The sequence below is a fragment of the Scyliorhinus torazame genome, chromosome 22 (assembly GCF_047496885.1).
Source record: "Scyliorhinus torazame isolate Kashiwa2021f chromosome 22, sScyTor2.1, whole genome shotgun sequence".
In the NCBI taxonomy this organism is placed as follows: Eukaryota; Metazoa; Chordata; class Chondrichthyes; order Carcharhiniformes; family Scyliorhinidae; genus Scyliorhinus; species Scyliorhinus torazame.
Window position 1 is genome coordinate 3,333,444 of NC_092728.1, and position 16,302 is coordinate 3,349,745.

Genomic DNA, 16,302 nt, shown 5'->3' on the forward strand with positions numbered 1-16,302 from the left:
AACCCGTACCCCAGTGAGAGTCAGTGTGTGTGGGACCCGTACCCCAGTGAGAGTCAGTGTGTGTGGGACCCGTACCACAGTGAGAGTCAGTGTGTGTGGGACCCGTACCCCAGTGAGAGTCAGTGTGTGTGGGACCCGTACCCCAGTGAGAGTCAGTGTGTGTGGGACCAGTACCCCAGTGAGAGTCAGAGTGTGTGGGACCCGTACCCCAGTGAGAGTCAGTGTGTGTGGGACCCGTACCCCAGTGAGAGTCAGTGTGTGTGGAACCCGTACCCCAGTGAGAGTCAGTGTGTGTGGGACCCGTACCCCAGTGAGAGTAAGTGTGTGTGGAACCCGTACCCCAGTGAGAGTCAGTGTGTGTGGGACCCTTACCCCAGTGAGAGTCGGTGTGTGTGGGACCCGTACCCCAGTGAGAGTCAGTGTGTGTGGGACCCGTACCCCAGTGAGAGTCAGTGTGTGTGGGACCTGTACCCCAGTGACAGTCAGTGTGTGTGGGACCCGTACCCCAGTGAGAGTCAGTGTGTGTGGGACCCGTACCCCAGTGAGAGTCAGTGTGTGTGGGACCCGTACCCCAGTGAGAGCCAGTGTGTGTGGGACCCGTACCCCAGTGAGAGTCAGTGTGTGAGTGACCCGTACCCCAGTGAGAGCCAGTGTGTGTGGGACCCGTACCCCAGTGAGAGTCAGTGTGTGTGGGACCCGTATACTAGTGAGAGTCAGTGTGTGTGGGACCCGTACCCCAGTGACAGTCAGTGCGTGTGGGGCCCGTACCACAGTGAGAGTCAGTGTTTGTGGGAGCCGTACTCCAGTGAGAGTCAGTGTGTGTGGGACCAGTACCCCAGTGAGAGTCAGTGTGTGTGGGACCCGTACCCCAGTGAGAGTCAGTGTGTGTGGGACCCGTACCCCAGTGAGAGTCAGTGTGTGTGGGACCCGTACCCCAGTGAGAGTCAGTGTGTGTGGGACCCGTACCCCAGTGAGAGTCAGTGTGTGTGGGGCCCTTACCCCAGTGAGAGTCAGTGTGTGTGGGACCCGTACCCCAGTGAGAGTCAGTGTGTGTGGAACCCGTACCCCAGTGAGAGTCAGAGTGTGTGGGGCCCGTACCCCAGTGAGAGTCAGTGTGTGTGGAACCCGTACCCCAGTGAGAGTCAGTGTGTGTGGGACCCGTACCCCAGTGAGAGTCAGTGTGTGTGGGACCCGTACCCCAGTGAGAGTCAGTGTGTGTGGGACCCGTACCCCAGTGAGAGTCAGTGTGTGTGGGGCCCTTACCCCAGTGAGAGTCAGTGTGTGTGGGGCCCTTACCCCAGTGAGAGTCAGTGTGTGTGGGACCCGTACCCCAGTGAGAGTCAGTGTGTGTGGAACCCGTACCCCAGTGAGAGTCAGAGTGTGTGGGGCCCGTACCCCAGTGAGAGTCAGTGTGTGTGGAACCCGTACCCCAGTGAGAGTCAGTGTGTGTGGAACCCGTACCCCAGTGAGAGTCAGTGTGTGGGACCCGTACCCCAGTGAGAGTCAGTGTGTGAGGGACACGTACCCCAATGAGAGTCAGTGTGTGTGGGGCCCGTACCCCAGTGAGAGTCAGTGTTTGTGGGACCCGTACCCCAGTGAGAGTCAGTGTGTGTGGGACCCGTATCCCAGTGAGAGTCAGTGTGTGTGAGAATCGTACCCCAGTGAGAGTCAGTGTGTGTGGGACCCGTACCCCAGTGAGAGTCAGTGTGTGTGGGACCCGTACCCCAGTGAGAGTCAGTGTGTGTGGAACCCGTACCCCAGTGAGAGTCAGTGTGTGTGGGTCCCGTACCCCAGTGAGAGTCAGTCTGTCATGTGAGAGTATCTTTAAGAAATGGGTGTTTACTACTGCAGTGATGTCAGAGAGTGGGTGGAGCTGGGCTGTCTGTCAGCTTTTTACTTTTGTTCTAGGCTGTTTGCTGCAGGGTGCGTTTTAGTTTTGTTTTCAGTGTTGGAGCTGAAGCCAGACAGAGCAGGTGCACTGCTGTTCTCTCTGCCATCAAAAGACTATCTCTTGATCATTTGGTGAATTCAGAATTATAAATGTTCTCAGTAGTGACTTTAACCTGATGTGCTTCTGGTAAAGGTTTTGTTTTTAAGACACATGGATGTTAAAAAGGAAAGCTTAAAGGTTTACTTAGTGTTGTAGTCTTTGGGGGTTGTATTTGAATTGATGGTCGCTAAGATGTTCACTGCGTGTTTTAAAAAGGTTAACTTGAGTTCATAGAATAAACATTGTTTTGCTTTGAAAAATACTTTTCCATTTCTGCTGTGCCACACCTGTAGAGTGGGCCGTGTGCTCCCCTTACCACAATCTAGTAAAAGTTGTGGGTCAGGTGACCTCCATGATACACATTGGGGTTCTCTAAACCCTGGCCCATAACAAATTGGGGGCTCGAGGGGGATAAAAGTCTATCTATTGGATTGGCTTAGTGAACTTAAAGACAGTGAGGGGTGAGCATATTGTGGCTTTTCAGGTGTGGTATTCTAGTATAAGTGGGGAGTGTGTTGTGGACAATGGCTCTTTCAGAGGCTCAGAAGTTTTTGAGGGCGGAGACGGTCACACGCAGTAGGTAACGGACAGAGACTAAAAACAGACTGTTAGATTTGGCAATAACATTGCAGTTAACATTACCTGACAAAATGCGAAAAGATGAGGTAATTATGGCGGTGGTTAAGCATTTAAAGTTGCCTGAGATAGAGTTTTACTCATTGGAAATGACAAAAATTCAGTTGCAAATTAAACAAATGGAACATGAGAAAGAATTAAAGCAACTTGAATTCGAAAGAGAGGAAAGAGAAAGAGAGAGAGAGAGAGGGAGCGGAAAAAGAAAGAAAAAGATAGAGCAGAAAGAGAGAGAGAGAGGAAAAAGAAAAGGAGAGAGAAGAAAGGAGAAAAGAAAGAATAGCCCTAGCAGAACAAAAAGAAAGGGAAAGGGAGATACAGATCAGGGAAAAAGATAAAGAGAGGGAGTTTGAACTTCAGAAAATGGCCATGAAACATGACAGTCAGTTAAAATTGGCAGATGTAAAGGGAAACGTACAGTTGGATGATAGTGATGAGGATAGTGAGAAAGAGCGTCATAGTCGAAGGCTTGGTGGGATCTGTTTAAATATGTCCAAGCATTGCCAAGGTCTGACGAGAAGGAGGTAGAAGCCTTTTCATTTCATTTGAGAAGGTGGCTAAACAAATGAAATGGCCACAGGACATGTGGGTATTATTGATTCAAACAAAGTTGGTAGGTAGAGCTAGTGAAGTGTTTGCATCACTACCGGAGGAGGTATCTGGGACGTATGAGGGGGTTAAAAAATCCACCTTAGGTGCATATGAATTAGTGCCTGAAGCTTACAGACAAAGGTTTAGAAATTTAAGGAAAGAATTTGGTCAAACATACATGGAGTTTGAAAGGACCAAACAGAGTAATTTTGATAATTGGATAAGGGCTTTGAAAATGGACCAAACGTATGAAGCTCTCAGAGAAATTATACTTTTGGAGGAGTTTAAAAATTCAATTCCTGTTGTAGTGAGAACTCATGTGGAAGAGCAGAGGGTTAAAACTGCGAGATTAGCAGCAGAAATGGCAGATGATTATGAATTAGTTCATAAATCAAAGCTTGGTTTCCGACATCAGTTTCAGCCGGTGAGGGATAGAAACTGGGGCCATGAGAAATACTCAAGTGGTAAAGGTAAAGGTGATCTGATGGGAGACAATAAAGAGAGTGTACCTCAGATTAAAAAAGAAATCCAGGAGGGTGGAAAAGAAATGAAAAGTTTCAGATGTTTTCACTGTAATAAACTAGGCCATGTAAAGTCACAGTGTTGGTGGTTGAAGAAAAGCACTGGGAAGGCTGATGTGGTAAAACAGGATAAGACAGTGGGGTTTGTTAAAGTGGTAAAGGAAAGCCCAAGGGAAGCGAAGGAGGTACAAAAGATTGTACAGCCTGTTCAAATCAAGAGGTGAAAGAATTTACTTGTGTGGGTAAAGTTTACTCATGTGTATCAGGAGGAGCAGGTAAAGAAGTTACAAATTTAAGAGATACAGGGGCTAGTCAATCTTTAATAGTAAGAGATGAGGAGTTATGTAGTTTGGGAAGAATGTTGCCAGAAAAGGTGGTAATATGTGGAATTCAGGGTGAGAGGAGTAGTGTTCAATTATATACGGTAAGGTTGGAAAGTCCAGTGAAGAGTGGTGAAGTGGTAGTAGGAGTAATAGATAAACTATCTTGTCCAGGAATACAGTTTATCTTGGGTAATGATATAACTGGATCGCAGGTGGGAGTGATGCCTACTGTGGTGGATAAGCCAGTGGAAAATCAGACAACTGAAGTGTTGAAGGACGAATATCCTGGGATTTTTCTGGATTGTGTGGTAACAAGGTCACAAAGTCACAGGTTAAGACAAGAGGAGAAATCAAAGAGTGAAGATGAAGTTGAAGTGCAATTATCAGAAACGATTTTTGATCAGAGGGTTGAAAAAGAACAAGAACAGGTGGAGGATGAGGCGGATATTTTCGGTTCAGGAAAATTGGCGGAGTTACAACAGAAAGATGTAGAAATAAAATGGATATATCAGAAAGCATATACGGAAGAGGAGTCTGAGAGTACACCAGAGTGTTATTACCGTAAAAGTGATGTCTTGATGAGAAAATGGAGACCTGTTGATATGCAGGCGGATGAAAAGTGGGCAGAAGTTCATCAAGTAGTATTGCCGGCAGGGTATAGAAAGGAGGTGTTGCGAGTTGCACATGAGGTACCAGTGGGAGGTCATTTGGGAATAAGGAAAACTCAAGATAAAATCCAGAAACATTTTTATTGGCCTGGACTACATAAAGATGTAGTTAAATTTTGTCAATCATGTCACACATGTCAAATGATAGGGAAACCTCAAGCAGTGATAAAACCAGCGCCCTTAATACCCATTCCAGCATTTGAGGAACCTTTTACAAGGGGCCTAATTGATTGCGTAGGACCGCTTCCTAAAACAAAAAGTGGGAATCAATATCTTTTGATTATAATGGATGTGTCTACTAGGTTTCCAGAGGCCATTCCAGTACGTAATATTACAGCTAAGAGGATTGTGGAGGAGTTACTTAAATTCTTTACTAGATATGGACTACCCACAGAAATATAATCGAATCAAGGATCAAATTTTACTCAAGGTTATTCAAAGAAGTTATGGATAGTTTAGGGATAAAACTATTTAAATCAACTGCGTACCATCCAGAATCGCAGGGAGCATTAGAAAGGTGGCATCAGACATTAAAGACAATGTTGAGGGCTTATTGTCACGATTATCCAGAGGATTGGGATAAAGGAATTCCATTCGTACTGTTTGCAATTAGGGATTCACCTAATGAGTCAACCAAATTTAGTCCTTTTGAACAAATTTTTGGTCATGAGGTAAGAGGACCACTTCAATTGATCAAGGAAAAATTGGTGGGTGAGAAACCGGAAATTACATTATTGGATTACGTGTCAAATTTTAGGGAACGATTAAATAGAGCAGGTGAATTGGCTAGACAACATTTAAAAGTTGCACAAAATGTGATGAAATGGGTAGCGGACAAGAAATCCAAAGTTCGTAGTTTTGCCAGTGCGGATAAAGGTTTAGTGTTGTTACCAGTGGTAGGTGAACCTTTAAAAGCAAGGTTTTGTGGACCGTATCAGATTGAAAGGAAATTAAGTGAGGTGAATTATGTGGTAAAAACACCAGATAGAAGGAAGACTCACCGAGTGTGTCATGTGAATATGCTTAAAAGGTACTTTGAAAGGGAAGGAGAGAAAAAGGAGGAGGTTTTAATGCTTCTAACTCAAAGCGAAGAACCAAATCCAGATGACTGTGAATTTGACATACCTCAAATTAAATTGGAAAACGAGGATGTTCTTAAAAATTGGGATGAATTGTTAAGTTACCTTCCAGAGGAAAAACGAACTGACCTGAAAGAGTTATTGATATCACATGGGCAAGTTTGTGGAGATAAATTGGGAAGTACTAAAATGGCTATCCATGATGTTGATGTGGGAAATGCTGTTCCAATCAAACAACATCCATACAGACTTAACCCTTTAAAATTGGCACAGGTTAACAAAAAGATTGAGAGTATGCTGAAAAATGGCATAATTGAAGTGGGTTGCAGCCAATGGAGCTCACCCATAGTGATGGTACCTAAACCAGACGGTACCCAACGGTTGTGTGTGGACTATAGAAAGGTTAATGCAGTTACAAGAACGGACTCTTATCCTGTCCCACGTTTGGAGGATTGCATTGAGAAAGTGGGACAATCAGCTTTTATTTCCAAACTGGATTTACTTAAAGGTTACTGGCAGGTACCTTAATCCGAAAGGGCGAAGGAGATTTCAGCTTTTGTGACTCCAGATGGTATATACCAATTCAAAATTATGCCATTTGGCACGAAAAACGCCCCAGCCACATTTCAACGGTTAACTAACAAAGTTGTTTCAGGATTACCCAATTGTGCGGTATACATCGACGATCTGGTAGTCTTCAGCCAGACATGGACAGAACATTTAAAACATCTGATGGAGTTATTCGATCGACTTCAGGAGGCGGGTTTGGTGGTAAACCTAGCCAAAAGTGAATTTGGAAAAGCCCAAGTCACTTTCCTTAAGGAGTTTCCGATACCCTCAAGGCGAAGGGAAATCATGCGATTTCTTGGCATGAGTGGATTTGACCGAACATTTGTGCAAAGGTTTTGCAGCGTGGTCGCTCCACTGATGGACTTGCTGAAGAAATGTCAAAAATGTCAATGGACAGCGGACTTTCAACAGGCATTTGACTGCCTGTAAGCTGTGATAACCAATGCTCCTGTGTTGGAGAATTACAAGGAACTCTGTGATCAGATTGAACTAAAGTATCTGACTTTAAAGAGAAATGGATGGATCGTGCAGAGACCTTCTTGTTCAAAGAGACTGTCAATCGAGAAGGATTTCAATTGGAGGAAGAAGAAAAAAAAAGGACTATATTATTATACCTGTTCGCATGTGTTGTTTTTTGAAATAAAAAGTATATTCACTGTGTGCATTTCTTAAAGGATAGTGAAAAGGTGAAAAATGAAACCATCTTGAAGTTGATGGTTTATTGTTTTTTCTTGGGGGGAGGTGTCATGTGAGAGTACCTTTAAGAAATGGGTATTTATAAATGGGTGTGTATATAAATATCGGTAGTAAGAGTATCTTTAAGAAATGGGTGTTTACTACTGCAGTGATGTCAGAGAGTGGGTGGAGCTGGGCTGTCTGTCAGCTTTTTACTTTTGTTTTTGAGCAGGCTGCAGGGTGTGTTTTAGTTTTGTTTTCAGTGTTGGAGCTGAAGCCAGACAGAGCAGGTGTACTGCTGTTCTCTCTGCCATCAAAAGACTATCTCTTGATCATTTGGTGAATTCAGAATTATAAATGTTCTCAGTAGTGACTTTAACCTGATGTGCTTCTGATAAAGGTTTTGTTTTTAAGACACATGGATGTTAAAAGGAAAGCTTAAAGGATTACTTAGTGTTGTAGTCTTTCGGGTTTGTATTTGAATTGATGGTCGCTAAGATGTTCACTGTTTGTTTTAAAAAAGGTTAACTTGAGTTCATAGAATAAACACTGTTTTGCTTTGAAAAATACTTTACCATTTCTGCTGTGCCACACCTGTAGAGTGGGCCGTGTGCTCCCCATACCACAATCTATTAAAAGTTGTGGGTCAGGTGACCTCCATGATACACATTGGGGTTCTCTAAACCCTGGCCCATAACAAGTGTGTGAGGAACCCCTATCCCAGTGAGAGTCAGTGTGTGTGGAACCCGTATCCCAGTGAGAGTCAGTGTGTGTGGAACCCGTATCCCAGTGAGAGTCAGTGTGTGTGGAACCCGTATCCCAGTGAGAGTCAGTGTCTGTGGGACCCGTACCCCAGTGAGAGTCAGTGTGTGTGGGACCCGTACCCCAGAGAGAGTCAGTGTGTGTGGAACCCGTTCCCCAGTGAGAGTCAGTGTGTGTGGGACCCGTACCCCAGTGAGAGTCAGTGTGTGTGGAACCCGTATCCCAGTGAGAGTCAGTGTCTGTGGGACCCGTACCCCAGTGAGAGTCAGTGTGTGTGGGACCCGTACCCCAGAGAGAGTCAGTGTGTGTGGAACCCGTATCCCAGTGAGAGTCAGTGTCTGTGGGACCCGTACCCCAGTGAGAGTCAGTGTCTGTGGGACCCGTACCCCAGTGAGAGTCAGTGTATGTGGGACCCGTACCCCAGTGAGAGTCAGTGTGTGTGGGACCCGTACCCCAGTGAGAGACAGTGTGTGTGGGACCCGTCCCCAGTGAGAGTCAGTGTGTGTGGAACCCGTACCCCAGTGAGAGTCAGTGTGTGTGGGACCCGTCCCCAGTGAGAGTCGGTGTGTGTGGGACCCGTACCCCAGTGAGAGTCAGTGTGTGTGGGACCCGTATCCCAGTGAGAGTCAATGTGTGTGGAACCCGTACCCCAGTGAGAGTCAGTGTGTGTGGGACCCGTACCCCAGTGAGAGTCAGTGTGTGTGGGACCCGTACCCCAGTGAGGGTCAGTGTGTGTGGGACCCGTCCCCAGTGAGAGTCGGTGTGTGTGGGACCCGTACCCCAGTGAGAGTCAGTGTGTGTGGGACCCGTATCCCAGTGAGAGTCAATGTGTGTGGAACCCGTCCCCAGTGAGAGTCGGTGTGTGTGGGACCCGTACCCCAGTGAGAGTCAGTGTGTGTGGGACCCGTATCCCAGTGAGAGTCAGTGTGTGTGAAACTCGTACCCCAGTGAGTCAGTGTGTGTGGGACCCGTACCCCAGTGAGAGTCAATGTGTGTGGGACACGTACCCCAGTGAGAGTCAGTGTGTGTGGGACCCGTACCCCAGTGAGAGTCAGTGTGTGTGGGACACGTACCCCAGTGAGAGTCAGTGTGTGTGGGACCCGTACCCCAGTGAGAGTCAGCGTGTGTGGGACCCGTACCCCAGTGAGAGTCAGCGTGTGTGGAAACCGTACCCCAGTGAGAGTCAGTGTGTGTGGGACCCGTACCCCAGTGAGAGTCAGTGTGTGTGGAACCCGTACCCCAATGAGAGTCAGTGTATGTGGGACCAGTATCCCAGTGAGAGTCAGTGTGTGTGGGACCCGTACCCCAGTGAGAGTCAGTGTGTGTGGGACCCGTACCCCAGTGGAAGTCAGCGTGTGTGGGACCCGTACCCCAGTGAGAGTCAGTGTGTGTGGGACCCGTACCCCAGTGAGAGTCAGTGTGTGGGGGACCCGTACCCCAGTGAGAGTCAGTGTGTGTGGGACCCGTACCCCAGTGAGAGTCAGTGTGTGTGGGACCCGTACCCCAGTGAGAGTCAGTGTGTGTGGAACTGTACCCCGGTGAGAGTCAGTGTGTGGGACCTGTACACCACTGAGAGTCAGTGTGTGTGGAACCCATACCCCAGTGAGAGTCAGTGTGTGTGGGACCCGTATCCCAGTGAGAGTCAGTGTGTGTGGGACCCGTATCCCAATGAGAGTCAGTGTGTGTGGGACCCGTACCCCAGTGAGAGTCAGTGTGTGTGGGACCCGTACCCCAGTGAGAGTCAGTGTGTGTGGGACCGGTACCCCAGTGAGAGTCAGTGTGTGTGGGACCCGTACCCCAGTGAGAGTCAGTGTGAGGGACCCGTATCCCAGTGAGAGTCAGTGTGTGTGGAACCCGTAACCCAGTGAGAGTCAGTGTGTGTGGGACCCGTACCTCAGTGAGAATCAGTGTGTGTGGGACCCGTACCCCAGTGAGAGTCGGTGTGTGTGGGGCCCGTACCCCAGTGAGAGTCAGTGTGTGGGACCCGTACCCCAGTGAGAGTCAGTGTGTGTGGGACCCGTACCCCAGTGAGAGTCAGTGTGTGTGGGACCCGTACCCCAGTGAGAGTCAGTGTGTGTGGGACCCGTACCCCAGTGAGAGTCAGTGTGTGTGGAACCCGTATCCCAGTGAGAGTCAGAGTGTGTGGGACCCGTACCCCAGTGAGAGTCAGTGTGTGTAGGACCCGTACCCCAGTGAGAGTCAGTGTGTGTGGAACCCGTATCCCAGTGAGAGTCAGAGTGTGTGGGACCCGTACCCCAGTGAGAGTCAGTGTGTGTGGGACCCGTACCCCAGTGAGAGTCAGTGTGTGTGGAACCCGTATCCCAGTGAGAGTCAGAGTGTGTGGGACCCGTACCCCAGTGAGAGTCAGTGTGTGTGGGACCCGTACCCCAGTGAGAGTCAGTGTGTGTAGGACCCGTACCCCAGTGAGAGTCAGTGTGTGTGGGACCGGTACCCCAGTGAGAGTCAGTGTGTGTGGGACCCGTACCCCAGTGAGAGTCAGTGTGAGGGACCCGTATCCCAGTGAGAGTCAGTGTGTGTGGAACCCGTAACCCAGTGAGAGTCAGTGTGTGTGGGACCCGTACCTCAGTGAGAATCAGTGTGTGTGGGACCCGTACCCCAGTGAGAGTCGGTGTGTGTGGGGCCCGTACCCCAGTGAGAGTCAGTGTGTGGGACCCGTACCCCAGTGAGAGTCAGTGTGTGTGGGACCCGTACCCCAGTGAGAGTCAGTGTGTGTGGGACCCGTACCCCAGTGAGAGTCAGTGTGTGTGGGACCCGTACCCCAGTGAGAGTCAGTGTGTGTGGAACCCGTATCCCAGTGAGAGTCAGAGTGTGTGGGACCCGTACCCCAGTGAGAGTCAGTGTGTGTAGGACCCGTACCCCAGTGAGAGTCAGTGTGTGTGGAACCCGTATCCCAGTGAGAGTCAGAGTGTGTGGGACCCGTACCCCAGTGAGAGTCAGTGTGTGTGGGACCCGTACCCCAGTGAGAGTCAGTGTGTGTGGAACCCGTATCCCAGTGAGAGTCAGAGTGTGTGGGACCCGTACCCCAGTGAGAGTCAGTGTGTGTGGGACCCGTACCCCAGTGAGAGTCAGTGTGTGTGGAATCCGTATCCCAGTGAGAGTCAGAGTGTGTGGGACCCGTACCCCAGTGAGAGTCAGTGTGTGTGGGACTCGTACCCCAGTGAGAGTCAGTGTGTGTGGGACCCGTCCCCAGTGAGAGTCGGTGTGTGTTGGACCCGTACCCCAGTGAGAGTCAGTGTGTGTGGGACCCGTATCCCAGTGAGAGTCAATGTGTGTGGAACCCGTACCCCAGTGAGTCAGTGTGTGTGGGACCCGTACCCCAGTGAGAGTCAGTGTGTGTGGGACCCGGACCCCAGTGAGAGTCAGTGTGTGTTGGACCCGTACCCCAGTGAGAGTCAGTGTGTGTGGGACTCGTACCCCAGTGAGAGTCAGTGTGTGTGGGACCCGTACCCCAGTGAGAGTCAGTGTGTGTGGGACTCGTACCCCAGTGAGAGTCAGTGTGTGTGGGACCCGTCCCCAGTGAGAGTCGGTGTGTGTTGGACCCGTACCCCAGTGAGAGTCAGTGTGTGTGGGACCCGTATCCCAGTGAGAGTCAATGTGTGTGGAACCCGTCCCCAGTGAGAGTCGGTGTGTGTGGGACCCGTACCCCAGTGAGAGTCAGTGTGTGTGGGGCCCGTATCCCAGTGAGAGTCAGTGTGTGTGAAACTCGTACCCCATTGAGTCAGTGTGTGTGGGACCCGTACCCCAGTGAGAGTCAATGTGTGTGGGACACGTACCCCAGTGAGAGTCAGTGTGTGTGGGACCCGTACCCCAGTGAGAGTCAGTGTGTGTGGGACACGTACCCCAGTGAGAGTCAGTGTGTGTGGGACACGTACCCCAGTGAGAGTCAGCGTGTGTGGGACCCGTACCCCAGTGAGAGTCAGCGTGTGTGGAAACCGTACCCCAGTGAGAGTCAGTGTGTGTGGGACCCGTACCCCAGTGAGAGTCAGTGTGTGTGGAACCCGTACCCCAGTGAGAGTCAGTGTATGTGGGACCAGTATCCCAGTGAGAGTCAGTGTGTGTGGGACCCGTACCCCAGTGAGAGTCAGTGTGTGTGGGACCCGTACCCCAGTGGAAGTCAGCGTGTGTGGGACCCGTACCCCAGTGAGAGTCAGTGTGTGTGGGACCCGTACCCCAGTGAGAGTCAGTGTGTGTGGGACCCGTACCCCAGTGAGAGTCAGTGTGTGGGGGACCCGTACCCCAGTGAGAGTCAGTGTGTGTGGGACCCGTACCCCAGTGAGAGTCAGTGTGTGTGGGACCCGTACCCCAGTGAGAGTCAGTGTGTGTGGAACTGTACCCCGGTGAGAGTCAGTGTGTGGGACCTGTACCCCACTGAGAGTCAGTGTGTGTGGAACCCATACCCCAGTGAGAGTCAGTGTGTGTGGGACCCGTATCCCAGTGAGAGTCAGTGTGTGTGGGACCCGTATCCCAATGAGAGTCAGTGTGTGTGGGACCCGTACCCCAGTGAGAGTCAGTGTGTGTGGGACCCGTACCCCAGTGAGAGTCAGTGTGTGTGGGACCGGTACCCCAGTGAGAGTCAGTGTGTGTGGGACCCGTACCCCAGTGAGAGTCAGTGTGAGGGACCCGTATCCCAGTGAGAGTCAGTGTGTGTGGAACCCGTAACCCAGTGAGAGTCAGTGTGTGTGGGACCCGTACCTCAGTGAGAATCAGTGTGTGTGGGACCCGTACCCCAGTGAGAGTCGGTGTGTGTGGGGCCCGTACCCCAGTGAGAGTCAGTGTGTGGGACCCGTACCCCAGTGAGATTCAGTGTGTGTGGGACCCGTACCCCAGTGAGAGTCAGTGTGTGTGGGACCCGTACCCCAGTGAGAGTCAGTGTGTGTGGGACCCGTACCCCAGTGAGAGTCAGTGTGTGTGGAACCCGTATCCCAGTGAGAGTCAGAGTGTGTGGGACCCGTACCCCAGTGAGAGTCAGTGTGTGTGGGACCCGTACCCCAGTGAGAGTCAGTGTGTGTGGAACCCGTATCCCAGTGAGAGTCAGAGTGTGTGGGACCCGTACCCAAGTGAGAGTCAGTGTGTGTGGGACCCGTACCCCAGTGAGAGTCAGTGTGTGTGGAACCCGTATCCCAGTGAGAGTCAGAGTGTGTGGGACCCGTACCCCAGTGAGAGTCAGTGTGTGTGGGACCCGTACCCCAGTGAGAGTCAGTGTGAGGGACCCGTATCCCAGTGAGAGTCAGTGTGTGTGGGACCCGTAACCCAGTGAGAGTCAGTGTGTGTGGGACCCGTACCCCAGAGAGAGTCAGTGTGTGTGGAACCCGTACCCCAGTGAGAGTCAGTGTGTGTGGGACCCGTACCCCAGTGAGAGTCAGTGTGTGTGGGACCCGTATCCCAGTGAGAGTCGGTGTGTGTGGGGCCCGTACCCCAGTGAGAGTCAGTGTGTGTGGGACCCGTATCCCAGTGAGAGTCGGTGTGTGTGGGGCCCGTACCCCAGTGAGAGTCAGTGTGTGTGGGACCCGTACCCCAGTGAGAGTCAGTGTGCGTGGAACCCGTACCCCAGTGAGAGTCAGTGTGTGTGGGACCCGTACCCCAGTGAGAGAGTCAGTGTGTGTGGGACCCGTACCCCAGTGAGAGTCAGTGTGTGTGAGACCCATACCCCAGTGAGAGTCAGTGTGTGTGGGACCCGTACCCCAGTGAGAGTCAGTGTGTGTGGGACCCGTACCCCAGTGAGAGTCAGTGTGTGTGGGACCCGTACCCCAGTGAGAGTCAGTGTGTGTGGGACCCGTACCCCAGTGAGAGTCAGTGTGTGGGACCCGTACCCCAGTGAGAGTCAGTGTGTGTGGGACCCGTACCCCAGTGAGAGTCAGTGTGTGTGGGACCCGTACCCCAGTGAGAGTCAGTGTGTGTGGGACCCGTACCCCAGAGAGAGTCAGTATGTGTGGGACCCGTACCCCAGAGAGAGTCAGTGTGTGTGGGACCCCTACCCCAGTGAGAGTCAGTGTGTGTGGGACCCGTACACCAGAGAGAGTTAGTGTGTGTGGAACCCGTACCCCAGTGAGAGTCAGTGTGTGTGGGACCCGTACCCCAGAGAGAGTCAGTGTGTGTGGAACCCGTACCCCAGTGAGAGTCAGTGTGTGTGGGACCTGTACCCCAGTGAGAGTCAGTGTGTGTGGGACCTGTACCCCAGTGAGAGTCAGTGTGTGTGGGACCTGTACCCCAGTGAGAGTCAGTGTGTGTGGGACCCCTACCCCAGTGAGAGTCAGTGTGTGTGGGACCCGTACCCCAGAGAGAGTCAGTGTGTGTGGAACCCGTACCCCAGTGAGAGTCAGTGTGTGTGGGACCTGTTCCCCAGTGAGAGTCAGTGTGTGTGGGACCCCTACCCCAATGAGAGTCAGTGTGTGTGGGACCCGTACCCCAGAGAGAGTTGTGGGTGGTGTGGCGGGGGTGAGAGAGGGGGTGGAGGGTGAGGGGAGGGCGGCGCGGGGGGTGGAGGGAGATATGATGATGGGGTAGTTAGTTGCTGAATCCTGCCCGTCACTAACCTCTGTCAATCGCACTCGGGAACATTTTGACAGGCCAAGCTCTGCGTCAATGTCTCTGTCTCACCCTCGAGCTCGTCACAGTCAAAGTTCGGAAATCCAGAGAAAGTTATTGGGACTTTCTTCTGGACTCCCCTCTCCCTCCTTAAAAACAAATCATTGTCAATCAGAACAAAGAACAAAGAAAAGTACAGCACAGGAACAGGCCCTTCGGCCCTCCAAGCCCGTGCCGACCATGCTGCCCCACTAAACTACAATCTTCTGCACTTATAGATCATAGAATTTACAGTGCAGAAGAAGGCCATTCAGCCCATCGAGTCTGCACCGGCTCTTGGAAAGAGCACCCTACCCAAGGTCCACACCTCCACCCTATCCCCATAACCCAGTAACCCCACCCAACACCAAGGGCAATTTGGACATTAAGGGCAATTTATCATGGCCAATCCACCTAACCCGCACATCTTTGGACTGTGGGAGGAAACCAGAGCACCCGGAGGAAACCCACGCAGACACGGGGAGGATGTGCAGACTCCGCACAGACAGTGACCCAAGCCGGAATCGAACCTGGGACCCTGGAGCTGTGAAGCATTTGTGCTATCCACAATGCTACCGTGCTGCCCGAAATTCTTCCTGGGTCCGTATCCCTCTATTCCCATCCTATTCATGTATTTGTCAAGACGCCCCTTAAATGTCACTATCGTCCCTGCTTCCACCACCTCCTCCGGCAGCGAGTTCCAGGCACCCACTACCCTCTGCGTAAAAAAACTTGCCTCGTACATCTACTCTAAACCTTGCCCCTCTCACCTTAAACCTATGCCCCCTAGTAATTGACCCCTCTACCCCGGGGAAAAGCCTCTGACTATCCACTCTGTCCATGCCCCTCATTATTTTGTAGACCCCTATCAGGTCGCCCCTCAACCTCCTTCGTTCCAGTGAGAACAAACTGAGTTTATACAACCGCTCCTCATAGCTAATGCCCTCCATACCAGGCAACATTCTGGTAAATCTCTTCTGCACCCTCTCGAAAGCCTCCACATCCTTCTGGTAGTGTGGCGACCAGAATTGAACACTATACTCCAAGTGTGGCCTAACTAAGGTTCGAAACAGCTGCAACATGACTTGCCAATTCTTATACTCAATGCCCCGGCCAATGAAGGCAAGCATGCCGTATGCCTTCTTGACTACCTTCTCCACCTGTGTTGCCCCTTTCAGTGACCTGTGGACCTATACTCCTAGATCTCGCTGACTGTCAATACGCTTGAGGGTTCTACCATTTACTGTATATTCCCTACCTGCATTAGACCTTCCAAAATGCATTACCTCACATTTGTCCGGATTAAACTCCATCTGCCATCTCTCCGCCCAAGTCTCCAAACAATCTAAATCCTGCTGTATCCTCCGACAGTCCTCATCGCTATCCGCAATTCCACCAACCTTTGTGTCGTCCGCAAACTTACTAATTAGACCAGTTACATTTTCCTCCAAATCATTTATATATACTACAAAGAGCAAAGGTCCCAGCACTGATCCCTGTGGAACACCACTGGTCACAGCCCTCCAATCAGAAAAGCATCCCTCCATTGCTACCCTCTGCCTTCTATGACCTAGCCAGTTCTGTATACATCTTGCCAGCTCACCTCTGATCCCGTGTGACTTCACCTTTTGTACCAGTCTGCCATGAGGGACCTTGTCAAAGGCCTTACTGAAGTCCATATAGACAACATCCACTGCCCTACCTGCATCAATCATCTTTGTGACCTCCTCGAAAAACTCTATCAACTCAATCAATTCTCCCCGTGTTTGCGTGAGTTTCGCCCCCACATCCCAAAGATGTGCAGGCTAGGTGGATTGGCCGCACTAAATTGGCCCTTAATTGGAAAAAATGAATTGGGTACCTAAATTTTTTTTTAAACGTTAGTGAGACACGACCTCCCCTTCA

General features: G+C 50.9%; 2 protein-coding genes across 2 annotated transcripts in view; both read right to left on the bottom strand.

Moving 5' to 3' along the window:
- The window catches only part of LOC140399406 (rho guanine nucleotide exchange factor 3-like), a 930,630-nt gene that overhangs the window by 617,886 nt on the left and 296,442 nt on the right, over positions 1-16,302 (bottom strand). The window lies entirely within an intron of this gene.
- LOC140398883 (properdin-like) overlaps positions 1-16,302 on the bottom strand; it is an 84,171-nt gene that overhangs the window by 6,624 nt on the left and 61,245 nt on the right. The window contains exon 9 of the mRNA XM_072487826.1: positions 14,367-14,507. Coding sequence (XP_072343927.1) covers positions 14,372-14,507 — 136 coding nt within the window. The 3' untranslated portion in view covers positions 14,367-14,371. The remainder of the gene's footprint in view (positions 1-14,366; positions 14,508-16,302) is intronic.